General features: G+C 44.6%; 1 protein-coding gene across 2 annotated transcripts in view; it reads right to left on the reverse strand.

Annotated features, from left to right (window-relative positions):
* Positions 1-13,359, reverse strand: part of SCN1B (sodium voltage-gated channel beta subunit 1) — a 43,203-nt gene that overhangs the window by 1,928 nt on the left and 27,916 nt on the right. Inside the window, exons 2-5 of one of the 2 annotated variants that reach the window (XM_082273622.1) lie at positions 12,265-12,431; positions 4,531-4,768; positions 1,677-1,818; positions 618-712 (exon numbers count right to left, since the gene is read on the reverse strand). In XM_082273622.1, the coding sequence (XP_082129748.1) occupies positions 646-712; positions 1,677-1,818; positions 4,531-4,768; positions 12,265-12,431 (614 nt within the window). In that variant the 3' untranslated portion in view covers positions 618-645. Of the gene's footprint in view, positions 1-608; positions 713-1,676; positions 1,819-4,530; positions 4,769-12,264; positions 12,432-13,359 lie in introns of both variants that reach the window. The other variant, XM_082273623.1, reaches the window with a different exon arrangement.

Genomic DNA, 13,359 nt, shown 5'->3' on the forward strand with positions numbered 1-13,359 from the left:
GAGAGAGAGAGAGGTAAAGGAAAGAGAGAGAGAAAGGAAGAGAGAGAGAGAGAGAAAATAGCAAGAAGGAAAGGAAAAGGAAGGAAAGGAAACAAGAGAGAGAAAAGGAAAGGAAAAGAGAGAGAGAGAGAGAGACGGAGAAGGAAAAGAGCAAGAAGGAAAGAGGAAAGGAAAGGAAACGAGAGAGAGAGAGAGAGAGAGAAATAAAGGAAAAGAGAGAGAAGGAATGGAAAGGAAAAGGAAGGAAAGGAAATGAGAGAGAGAGATGGAAAAGAGAGACAGAAGGAAAGGAAAAGAAAAGAAAGGAAGGGAAGAGAGCGAGAGGGGGAGCAAAGGAAAAGAGAGAGCGAGAAAGAAAGGAAAAGAAAAGGAAGGAAAGGAAATGAGAGAGAGAGGGAGAGAGAAGGAAATAGAGAGAGAGAGAGAGAGCGAGAGAGAAGGAAAGAAAGAGAAAAGAAAAGAGAGAGAGAAGTGAAGGAAAAGGAAAGAAGGAGAAGGAAGAATAGAAGGAATGAAGGGGGGGGGGCTAAAAGGAAGAAAGGAAGGAAGGAAGGAGGGAAGACCAGACAGAGGGACGGAGCCTCTGGCTTAGTGACTTCAACACTTACAGCCCTTACCGGGATGCCCTGAGTCTTTGTGGTTCAGCTATTCCTGTGCTTGCACCCCCAGACAGTTGTCTTTAGTCTCCGATGTTATTGCTAAGTAGTCTGATCTGCTCAAAAAAATAAATTACAATAAATTAAAAAACATAAAAAATGTGACAATTTATCTAAATGAAGACATACAACTGTCCTGTCAGCACAAGATGAAATCTGTACACAAATGTATTGCAGGCAAAGGCTTTACACTGCAATATTGCTTTTTATCCACTAGATGGCACCAGATACAAACTGATAGCAGGTACCCTACAGAGGACTTTGCTGTATATACAGTATATATATAATTGTGTGTTGAACCATTCTGAATCTGAAGCCATAAATACACAACGCCGGATAGATGAGTGAAAAATATACAATTAAATATATACAGAATAATAAGTTCAGGTCTGTTTTTTAAAAAAAAAAACGATTTCCCTAAAGGCTCCTCTATAGGAAAGCAAAGAATTACCGTATACAGAATGCCTTTACTGAACTCCTATAAATGCCAGTCGCCTGGCTGTCCCTTGCTGCAACAATCGATTACGGTAAAGAAGGAGGTCGGCAATCTCAGCATGCGCATTTTTTTTTAAAGCCGAATTCCAGACAGATAAAACAAATAAAAATGCATTTTTTTTTTTTTTTATAATGCAATCAGTGTAAGCCCCTGGTGTCAGCCTCCTGCAGTCCCTGTACAGCAGAGCTCAGACTGGGAGAGGGGGAAGCAACACAAGGAGACAGCCAGTTGTGCTGCAGTGCTAGCAAGGGACATGCTGATAGGAGGGGAGAGCAGAGTGACAATGAGCTCATCTCTACTTTTTTTCACTGTCTGGTCAAAGGCTGGAGGAGGGGCAAGGCCTGTATGCCGAGGGAAATCAGGTCCACTGCTCCGCTAACAATTGCTGTGCTGTGTGGCAGAGCTGTGCAAATCTCAGAACTGGATGAATGGAAATGCAAGCAGCTGTATTTCCCCTTGCCTGGAGTCCAGCTTTCCTTTACCCTTTATTTATTTATTTATTTATTTATTTAGGGTATACTCACGCATTTTCCAATACCGTCTCCTCCCCGGCTGCGGCAATCTTGCGGTAACAATATATCATTTCCACCACGAGCCATATTGTCAGCACCACGATGAGGACGTACATCATGATCTCCGACACGATGGAAGCCGTGTCTCTGTTGGCTGGGTGGGGGGGAAAAAAAAAATAGACGCGCTTCAGAGATTTTTTTTGATCCAGCACACACGTGACAATCTGATTGTACAATCTCCTTTTCAGATCTCTATCACTGACCGCCTTTTTTCAGACATTCTTTGTCTTCAAGTAAAAATCAATATTATTTAGAAACCCCAAACATTATATATATATATATATATATATATATATATATATATATATATATATATATATATATTTTTTTTTTTTTTTTTTAAGCAGAGACCCTAGAGAATAAAAAAGCACTCATTGCATATTTTTTGTTTAAGCAAATATTTTTTTTTAATTTATTTATTTATATATTTTATTTATTTATTTTTTTTTTTTTAAGCAGAGACCCTAGAGAATAAAAAAGCACTCATTGCATATTTTTTGTTTAAGCATATATTTTTTTTAATTTATTTATTTATATATTTTATTTATTTATTTATTTATTTATTTATTTTTTAAGCAGAGACCCTAGAGAATAAAAAAGCACTCATTGCATATTTTTTGTTTAAGCATATATTTTTTTTAATTTATTTATTTATATATATTTTTTATTTATTTATTTATTTATTTATTTTTTTATTTTTTTTAAGCAGAGACCCTAGAGAATAAAAAAGCACTCATTGCATATTTTTTTTGTTTAAGCATATATTTTTTTTAATTTATTTATTTATATATATTTTTTTATTTATTTATTTATTTATTTATTTATTTATTTTAAGCAGAGACCCTTGAGAATAAAATAGCGATCTTTGCAATTTTTTTTTTCATGTCGCACGGTATTTGCGAAACGTTTTTTTCAAATGCAATTTTTTTTGGGAAAAAAATACACTTTAACCACTTAAGGACCGCCCGCCGCAGTTATAACTGCGGCAGGCAGCCCCTCCTCCGCGAACTGACGTAGGTATAAGTCGGTCGCGCGCCTGCAGCTAGGGGGCGTGCGTGCGCCGCCACCACTGCGCTCCCGTCTCCACTCGGCAGCGGGTACTTGGATGGACGGGGCAGGCGGCTCCGATTGCCACCCGACACCCGCGATCGTTCCCCGCTGAGAGAGAAGGATGGTCGGCTGTTGTAAACACAGCCGAATGTTCCTCTCTCTGGAATGATCACAGAACGCCTGGGATCCTTCTATATAGGAACGCAGGTCTCTATGGTCATTCCACAAGCCACGCCCCCATACAGTTAGAATCACTCCCCTAGGCTCACATTAAACCCCTTGATCACCCACAATGTTAACCCCTTCCCTGCCAGTGTCATTATTACAGTAACAGTGCATATTTTTAGCACTGATTACTGTAGTAATGTCACTGGTCCCCCCCAAAAGTGTCAAAAATGTCAGTTAGGGGTCCGATCTGTCCGCCGCAATGTCGCAGTCCCGCAAAAAAACACAGATCGCCGCCATTACTAGTAAAAGAAAAACAATAAAAATGACATAAATCTTTCCTGTAGTTAGTAGACGCGATAACTTTTGCACAAACCGATCAAAAAATAGGCTTATTGCGATTTTTTTATTTGGCCTAAAATGTTAAAAAATTTTGATTTTTACATTTTTTTTCGGGAATGTTTTTTTTTTTTCAAAATTGTCGCTCTTCTTTTTTTTATAGCGCAAAAAATAAAAATCGCACAGGTGATCAAATACCACCAAAAGAAAGCTCTGTTTGTGGGGACGTAAAGTTTATTTGGGTACAGCGCCACACGACCACGCAATTGTCCATTAAAGGAATGCAGTGCTAAATCGCAAAAAACGGCCTGGTCATTAAGGGGGCAAATCCTTCCTGTCCAGAAGTGGTTAATGAATTAAAAAAAATTGATCCCTCCCATAATGTCCTCTCCAAGAATTGATCCCCCCCACATAATGTCCTCTCCAAGAATTGATCCCCCCATAATGTCCTCTCCAAGAATTGACCCCCCCCCCCCACATAATGTCCTCTCCAAGAATTGATCCCTCCCATAATGTCCTCTCCAAGAATTGATCCCCCCCCATAATGTCCTCTCCAAGAATTGATCCCTCCCATAATGTCCTCTCCAAGAATTGATCCCCCCCCCCATAATGTCCTCTCCAAGAATTGATCCATCCCATAATGTCCTCTCCAAGAATTGATCCCCCCCCCATAATGTCCTCTCCAAGAATTGATCCCCCCCATAATGTCCTCTCCAAGAATTGATCCCCCCATAATGTCCTCTCCAAGAATTGATCCCCCCCCCCATAATGTCCTCTCCAAAAATTGATCCCCACCATAATGCTCTCTCCAAGAATTGATCCCCCACCCCATAATGTCCTCTCCAAGAATTGATTCCCCCCTCATAATGTCCTCTCCAAAAATTGATCCCCCCCATAATGTCCTCTCCAAAAATTGATCCCCCCCCCATAATGTCCTCTCCAAGAATTGATCCCCCCCCCCACATAATGTCCTCTCCAAGAATTGATTCCCCCCCCCATAATGTCTTCTCCAAGAATTGATCCCCCCCCCCATAATGTCCTCTCCAAGAATTGATTACCCCCCATATTGTCCTCTCCAAGAATTGATTCCCCATTCATAATGTCCTCTCCAAAAATTGCCCCCCCCCATAATGTCCTCTCCAAGAATTGATTCCCCCCCCCATATTGTCCTCTCCAAGAATTAATCCCCCCTCCATAATGTCCTCTCCAATCGTTGATCCCCCGCCCCCCCCCCCCCCCCCCACTGGCTCACCTTTGTCCACCACCACCACCTGGATGAATTTGGTGACGTTGGTGTTGTAGTCGTGACTCTGGAAGGTCAGCGTGCGGTTGACTCGGCACATGTACTCCCCCTGGTGTTCATGGGTGACGTTGGTGATGACGATGGACATGTCCTGCAAGTCTTCCGAGTGGGCGCTCCCGTTCCATTTTAGCCGGCCCTCGAAGCGCCGATCCAGGATGTGCTGTCTCGGCCATTGGTAGAGGAGGATCTGCCCCATGAGAAGACAAGACATTCATTACACCCTGCCCCCGAGGGAACACTCTGAACTCATAGTGGTCTGTCCATTCAGGATTGTCCAACAGAACAGGAAGTGAGGAGAAATCTCCCCTCTTTCTAGCCATGTGACAGGTGTCAGAACAGGAAGTGAGGAGAAATCTTTCCACTTTCTGTCCAGGTGATGTGTCAGAAGAGGAATGAGAGAAAATATCCCCACTTTATAACCAGATGGCAGGTGTCAGAACAGGAAGTGAGGAGAAATCTCCCTTCTTTCTAACCAGGTGATGTGTCAGAAGAGGAAATGAGAGAAAACATCCCCACTTTCTAACCAGGTGTCAGAACAGGAAGTAAAGAAAATTCTCCCCCCATTTTTTATCCAGGTGAAGGTGTTAGACAAAACAGGAAGTAAGGGCTAATCTCCCCACTTTCTGTCCAAGTGACAGGTATCAGACAGAACAGGAAATGAGAGAAACCCCCCCCCCCCCCCGTTTCTATCCAGGTGACGTGCCAGACAGAGCAGGAAGTAAGGGAAAATCGCCCCACTTTCTATCAAGGTGAAGAATGTCAGATAGAACAGGAAGAAATGGAAAATCTCCCCACTTTCTGTCCAAGTGACCGGTGACAGACAGAACAGGAAGTGAAGGAAAATCTCACCTCTTTCTATCCAGGTGAAAAGTGTGGGCCATTAAAGAAAATATAGGAGAATATCCTCACTTCCTGTCCAGGTGACAGGTGACAGACAGAACAGGAAGTGAAGGAAAATCTCCCCATCTTCTATCCAGGTGATGGATGTCAGACAGAACAGGAAGTGAAGGAAAAACTCTCCAGTCCCTGCTTTCTATCCAACTGATAGGTGTCAGACTGAACAGGAAATTAAGGAAAATCTCCCCATTTTCCATCCAGGTCACAGGTGTGTAGGCAGTTGCTGTTTGCTGGCTCCACTGCAGGTGGCGCTCAAGCACAATGGCAATGTAGAGGGAGAGGAAGGCATGGGGGAAAAGGATTCCTCTATGATTTCCCGAGTCACTGGGGCAGCGATCCAAATAGATAGTGGCTGCCCATGGGACTCTGGTGGCCATCTTGGGTGTGGTAGAGTCTATTTATGACTGAACAGGAAGTGAGGAACGATCTCCTCTCTTTTTGTCCAGGTGACACCAGAACCAGAAAGGGCACCAAACAGAACAGGAGAGGATCTCTCCTCTTTCTATCCGGTTGAAAAGGGTGGGACATAAAAGAAACTATGGGAGAATATCCTCACTTCCTGTCCAGGTGATGGGTGCAGGCAGAACAGGAAGTGGGTACCTGTGTTCCTATTTCCTATTCTGGTGTCACTGGGACAGGAAGTGATGGGATATCTCTCTGATAGGGAATAAACTGTGTTTTTTTTTTTTTTTTAAATCAGAGCAAGGTATTTTGGTGACACCCATACTTTCTCATTCTTCCTGCTCCGGTGACACCCATACCTTCTCATTCTTCCTGCCCCGGTGACACCCATACCTTCTCATTCTTCCTGCTCCGGTGACACCCATAACTTCTCATTCTTCCTGCCCCGGTGATACCCATACCTTCTCATTCTTCCTGCCCCGGTGATACCCATACCTTCTCATTCTTCCTGCCCCGGTGACACCCATACCTTCTCATTCTTCCTGCCCCGGTGACACCCATACCTTCTCATTCTTCCTGCCCCAGTGACACCCATACCTTCTCATTCTTCCTGCCCCGGTGACACCCATACCTTCTCATTCTTCCTGCCCCGGTGACACCCATACCTTCTCATTCTTCCTGCCCCGGTGACACCCATACCTTCTCATTCTTCCTGCCCCGGTGACACCCATACCTTCTCATTCTTCCTGCCCCAGTGACACCCATACCTTCTCATTCTTCCTGCCCCGGTGACACCCATACCTTCTCATTCTTCCTGCCCCGGTGACACCCATACCTTCTCATTCTTCCTGCCCCGGTGACACCCATACCTTCTCATTCTTCCTGCCCCAGTGTCACCCATAACTTCTCATTCTTCCTGCCCCGGTGATATCCATACCTTCTCATTATTCCTGCCCCGGTGACACCCATACCTTCTCATTCTTCCTGCCCCGGTGATACCCATACCTTCTCATTCTTCCTGCTCCGGTGACACCCATACCTTCTTATTCTTCCTGCCCCGGTGTCACCCATACCTTCTCATTCTTCCTGCCCCGGTGACACCCATACCTTCTCATTCTTCCTGCCCCGGTGACACCCATACCTTCTCATTCTTCCTGCCCTGGTGTCACCCATACCTTCTCATTCTTCCTGCTCCGGTGACACCCATACCTTCTCATTCTTCCTGCTCCGGTGACACCCATACCTTCTCATTCTTCCTGCCCCAGTGACACCCATATCTTCTCATTCTTCCTGCCCCGGTGACACCCATACCTTCTCATTCTTCCTGCCCCGGTGACACCCATACCTTCTCATTCTTCCTGCCCCAGTGACACCCATACCTTCTCATTCTTCCTGCCCCAGTGACACCCATACCTTCTCATTCTTCCTGCCCCGGTGACACCCATACCTTCTCATTCTTCCTGCTCCGGTGACACTCATACCTTCTCATTCTTCCTGCTCCGATGACACCCATACCTTCTCATTCTTCCTGCTCCGGTGACACTCATACCTTCTCATTCTTCCTGCTCCGGTGACACCCATACCTTCTCATTCTTCCTGCTCCGGTGACACTCATACCTTCTCATTCTTCCTGCTCAGGTGACACCCATACCTTCTCATTCTTCCTGCCCCGGTGACACCCATACCTTCTCATTCTTCCTGCTCCGGTGACACCCATACCTTCTCATTCTCCCTGCTCCGATGACACCCATACCTTCTCATTCTTCCTGCCCCGTGACACCCATACCTTCTCATTCTTCCTGCCCCGGTGACACCCATACCTTCTCATTCTTCCTGCTCCGGTGACACCCATACCTTCTCATTCTTCCTGCCCCGTGACACCCATACCTTCTCATTCTTCCTGCCCCGGTGACACCCATACCTTCTCATTCTTCCTGCTCCGGTGACACCCATACCTTCTCATTCTTCCTTCCCCGGTGACACCCATACCTTCTCATTCTTCCTGCCCCGGTGACACCCATACCTTCTCATTCTTCCTGCTCCGGTGACACCCATACCTTCTCATTCTTCCTGCTCCGGTGACACCCATACCTTCTCATTCTTCCTGCTCCGGTGACACCCATACCTTCTCATTCTTCCTGCCCCAGTGACACCCATATCTTCTCATTCTTCCTGCCCCGGTGACACCCATACCTTCTCATTCTTCCTGCCCCGGTGACACCCATACCTTCTCATTCTTCCTGCCCCAGTGACACCCATACCTTCTCATTCTTCCTGCCCCAGTGACACCCATACCTTCTCATTCTTCCTGCCCCGGTGACACCCATACCTTCTCATTCTTCCTGCTCCGGTGACACTCATACCTTCTCATTCTTCCTGCTCCGATGACACCCATACCTTCTCATTCTTCCTGCTCCGGTGACACTCATACCTTCTCATTCTTCCTGCTCCGGTGACACCCATACCTTCTCATTCTTCCTGCTCCGGTGACACTCATACCTTCTCATTCTTCCTGCTCAGGTGACACCCATACCTTCTCATTCTTCCTGCCCCGGTGACACCCATACCTTCTCATTCTTCCTGCTCCGGTGACACCCATACCTTCTCATTCTCCCTGCTCCGATGACACCCATACCTTCTCATTCTTCCTGCCCCGTGACACCCATACCTTCTCATTCTTCCTGCTCCGGTGACACCCATACCTTCTCATTCTTCCTGCCCCGTGACACCCATACCTTCTCATTCTTCCTGCCCCGGTGACACCCATACCTTCTCATTCTTCCTGCTCCGGTGACACCCATACCTTCTCATTCTTCCTTCCCCGGTGACACCCATACCTTCTCATTCTTCCTGCCCCGGTGACACCCATACCTTCTCATTCTTCCTGCTCCGGTGACACCCATACCTTCTCATTCTTCCTGCTCTGGTGACACCCATACCTTCTCATTCTTCCTGCCCCGGTGACACCCATACCTTCTCATTCTTCCTGCCCCGGTGATATCCATACCTTCTCATTCTTCCTGCCCCGGTGATATCCATACCTTCTCATTCTTCCTGCCCCGGTGACACCCATACCTTCTCATTCTTCCTGCCCCGGTGACACCCATACCTTCTTATTTATTATCCTGGTGTCACTGGGACAGGAAGTGAGGGGAAATCTCTCTCTATGCTCTTTGGCAATGCAGATTTGCCAATAAAAGGGCCAAATTTTCTGGGAATTTCTCGGCGGTGATGGCCCCCTCCCCCTCCATAGCAGCGAGCGTTATTAATAGATTTATCAAATAATAAAACAAGTGTTGGAATATTTATGCGTCTCACGCGCGTGCGATAATCTGTCAGGGTTTGCGAGGAGCGCGCAGCTGACAGAATACCTTTGAAGTTCTGTACGGCTGTCGGCTATGGAGAAGAGAAGTGTCGGAGCTTCTCATCTCTGCATGGATAATCCCCAGACCCTTCCTTAAAGGGGAACTCCGGCCTTCCCTTCCGTCCTGCACAGTTCTACCCGCTCCTCTCTGGTACTGAAATGGCTTCTTCTGATTTCACCGCACACTGTGAGCTTCACCATGATGGGGAGGGGGGGAACCATTCCTCCTGTAGGGGGCCCGGGCACACCGGGGGGGGGGGGGGGCAACCGGAGGGGAAATCTGTGTGGTCGGGCAATTACAGAAGAAAGCCCTGTGCTGCTCTCTGCAGCAGCTGAAAGCCAGTTTTCCCTCTCCTGTTTCTCCCTTTCAGCTGCTGTTGGGAGAGACGCAGACACAGACACAGGGCATCTTTCCTGCAACTGCTTCTCCATAGCTCCCAACTGTCCCCAATTTGGAGGGACTGTCCCTGATTTCGAAGGACTGTCCCTGATTTCGAAGGACTGTCCCTGATTTCAGGAGACTGTCCCTGATTTAGAGGGACTGTCCCTGATTTCTGGGGACGGTCTCTGATTTCAGGGGAATGTCCCTGATTTCTGGGGACTGTCTCTGATTTCGGGGGACTGTCCCTGATTTCTGGGGACGGTCTCTGATTTCGGGGGACTGTGCCTGATTTCAGGAGACTGTCCCTGATTTAGAGGGACTGTCCCTGATTTCTGGGGACGGTCTCTGATTTCAGGGGAATGTCCCTGATTTCTGGGGACTGTCTCTGATTTCGGGGGACTGTCCCTGATTTCTGGGGACGGTCTCTGATTTCGGGGGACTGTGCCTGATTTCTGGGGACGGTCCCTGATTTCAGGGGAATGTCCCTGATTTCTGGGGACTGTCTCTGATTTCGGGGGACTGTCCCTGATTTCTGGGGACGGTCTCTGATTTCGGGGGACTGTGCCTGATTTCTGGGGACGGTCCCTGATTTCAGGGGACTGTCTCTGATTTCGGGGGACTGTTCCTGATTTCGAAGGACTATCCCTGATTTCGAAGGACTGTCCCTGATTTAGAGGGACTGTCCCTGATTTCTGGGGACGGTCTCTGATTTCAGGGGACTGTCTCTGATTTCAGGGGACTGTCTCTGATTTCGGGGGACTGTCCTTGATTTTGAAGGACTGTCCCTGATTTAGAGGGACTGTCACTGATTTCTGGGGACGGTCTCTGATTTCAGGGGACTGTGTCTGATTTCAGGGGACTGTCTCTGATTTCAGGGGACTGTCTCTGATTTCGGGGGACTGTCCTTGATTTCGAAGGACTGTCCCTGATTTAGAGGGACTGTCACTGATTTCTGGGGATGGTCTCTGATTTCGGGGGACTGCCTCTGATTTCGGGGGACTGTCCCTGATTTCGAAGGACTGTCCCTGATTTTGAGGGGGGGGGGAGGGATGGCACAGTGAAAAGGGGGCACACGGGGAGGGGGGGGGGTGGGCTGCACAGGGCCCGTGATTTCTAACAGCAGCCCTGAGATTCCCACAATATGCAATAAAAAAAATAAGAATTTGCTCTGCATATACTTACCCCCTTCCTGCTCACCCAAAGAGTCTTAAGGCAGGTGGTGGGTGGAGGGGGGAGGGGGTAGGGGGGTTTGGTGGTGGAAGATGGACTTCCCAATAATGTGACATAAACTGCTTTTTTTTTTTAAATATATTTAAAAAATATTTTAATACTATATTCCCCAAGCATTTCCTTAATAAATAATTAAACTTTTTTTTTTTTTTTTAATACTTAAAAAAATGTTTTTCCAGACGTATACTTTACACAGGATCTTAAGTCAAGGGGGTGTAAAGAATGGACTTCCCAATCACGTGTCATAAACTGCTTTTTTTTTTTTAATAATATATTTTAATACATTTTTCCCAAACATTTCCTTAAACACCTTAATAAAAAAAGAATTTTCTTTTTTTTTTTTAATATTAAAAAAAAAGTTTTTCCAGACTTATACTTTATACCCTTCCTGCCTGCACACAGGATCTTAAGGCAGGGGGGTGTCAAGGATGGACTTCCTAATCACGTGACATAAACTGCCTTTATATATATATATATATATATATATATATATATATATATATATATATATATATATATATATATATATATATATATATATATTTTGTAAATATTTAAAAAAGAATTAGCTATGCATATACTTAGCCCCTTCCTGCTCACCCAAAGAGTCTAAAGGCAGGTGATGGGTGTGGGGGGGGGGGATGGGGGGTAGGGGGGTTTGGTGGTGGAAGATGGACTTCCTAATCATGGACATAAACTGCTTTTTTTTTTTTTAATAATATATTTTAAAAATATTTTAATACATTTTTCCCAAACATTTCCTTAAACCCCTTAATAAATAATGAATTTTTTTTTTAATATTTAAAAAAATGTTTTTCCAGACTTATACTTTATACCCTTCCTGCCTGCACACAGGATCTTAAGGCAGGGGGTGTCAAGGATGGACTTCCTAATCATAAACATAAACTGCCTTTTTTTTTTTAAATATATTTTAGAAATATTTTTTTAAAAAATTCCTAGGCATATACTTTTTTAAAAAAATACCTAGGCATATACTTTCATTCCTTAGTAAATAGTTAAACGGATTTTTTTTAAAACATTTTTTAAACCTATTTTTCACATTTAAAAAAAAAAAAAAAAAAACATTAGGCAAAAACTCATTAAATAATTGGACTGTTTTTCTTATTTTTTTTTTTTTTTTATATATTTTTTAAATATTTTTTACATTTTTCCCAAGCATATACTTTAACCCCTTCCTGTTCACCCACAGTATCTTAAAGGGGGGGGGGGGGGGTGGAGTTTGGGCTTCCCAATCACATGACCACTATGATTGGCTGTCACGATCTTCACATGATCAGAAGCCAGTTCTGCCAACCCCCCACCACGCCTTACGTGGTCAGCAAGAGGTTTATGTTGTTATAAAAAAAAAAAAAAAATAGATGTTATTCCGTTACCGGCATGAGCTCACCTGGTCAAAAGCTTCCATGTCCTTCCCTTTGAAGAACCACTCGGTGAAGGTTTTGGCGGACGTCTCCCCCCTCTTCTTACAGGAGATGCACCGGATCTTAAATTCATGGCCTACCACGGCTTCTGTTTCCGATTCTACCTCTACACAGCCTGACCAGCAGGGGGGCGCTAGAGGACAAGAGACAGAAAGGGAGGGGTTACAAATAGCATTCAAGTACAGGTCCACAACAGCGAATCACACGCAGTTTCTATATTATACCCGGTATCACAGTTAAAGTGGACCTGTCATCAGATATATATATATATATATATATATATATATATATATATATATACACAGTAAACCCCCCTCCATTGCGGGGGTTACGTTCCGGACCCAGCCGCGAAAAGTGAAAATCCGCGAAATAGAAAAACCCTATTAAAATGCATTGTAGGCATGTTTATTTTACTGTCACTGTACGTGTAAAAGCATTTTAAGGTCTTTAAACACACCTTTAAAACAATAGAAACTCATTTAAACACATAAAAGATACTGAGAGACATAGCAAGAGCTATGGAAAACACAAAAATATTTCATTTTTAATGATTTATATAGTAAAATAACATTACAAAAAAAAAAAAAACGCAATATAACGGGACCGCAAAAACTGAACCGCGATGGAGCGGGGGATTACTGTATATATATATATATATATATTTTTTTTTTTTAGTAAGTGCAACTAAATAATGTATCAGTGTAACACTTCTGGATATTTATTACCTCCCACAGAGATCACAGTACACCCCCCCCCCCCCCCCCGACAATGCCTTACCCACTTTAATCACTTCTGGACCAGAAGGATTTCCCCCCTTAATGACCAGGCCATTTTTTGCGATTCGGCACTGCGTTAATTTAACGGACAATTGCGCGGTCGTGCGATGCTGTACCAGAATAAAACGGATGTATTTTTCCCCCCACAAATAGAGCTTTCTTTTGGTGGTATTTGATCACCTGTGCGATTTTTATTTTTTGCGCTATAAACAAAAAAAGAGCGACAATTCTGAAAAAAAAATCAATATTTTTCACATTCTGCTATATAACATTCCCCAAAAAAAA

Source organism: Pelophylax lessonae (genome assembly GCF_965119305.1).
Source record: "Pelophylax lessonae genome assembly, chromosome: 12".
In the NCBI taxonomy this organism is placed as follows: Eukaryota; Metazoa; Chordata; class Amphibia; order Anura; family Ranidae; genus Pelophylax; species Pelophylax lessonae.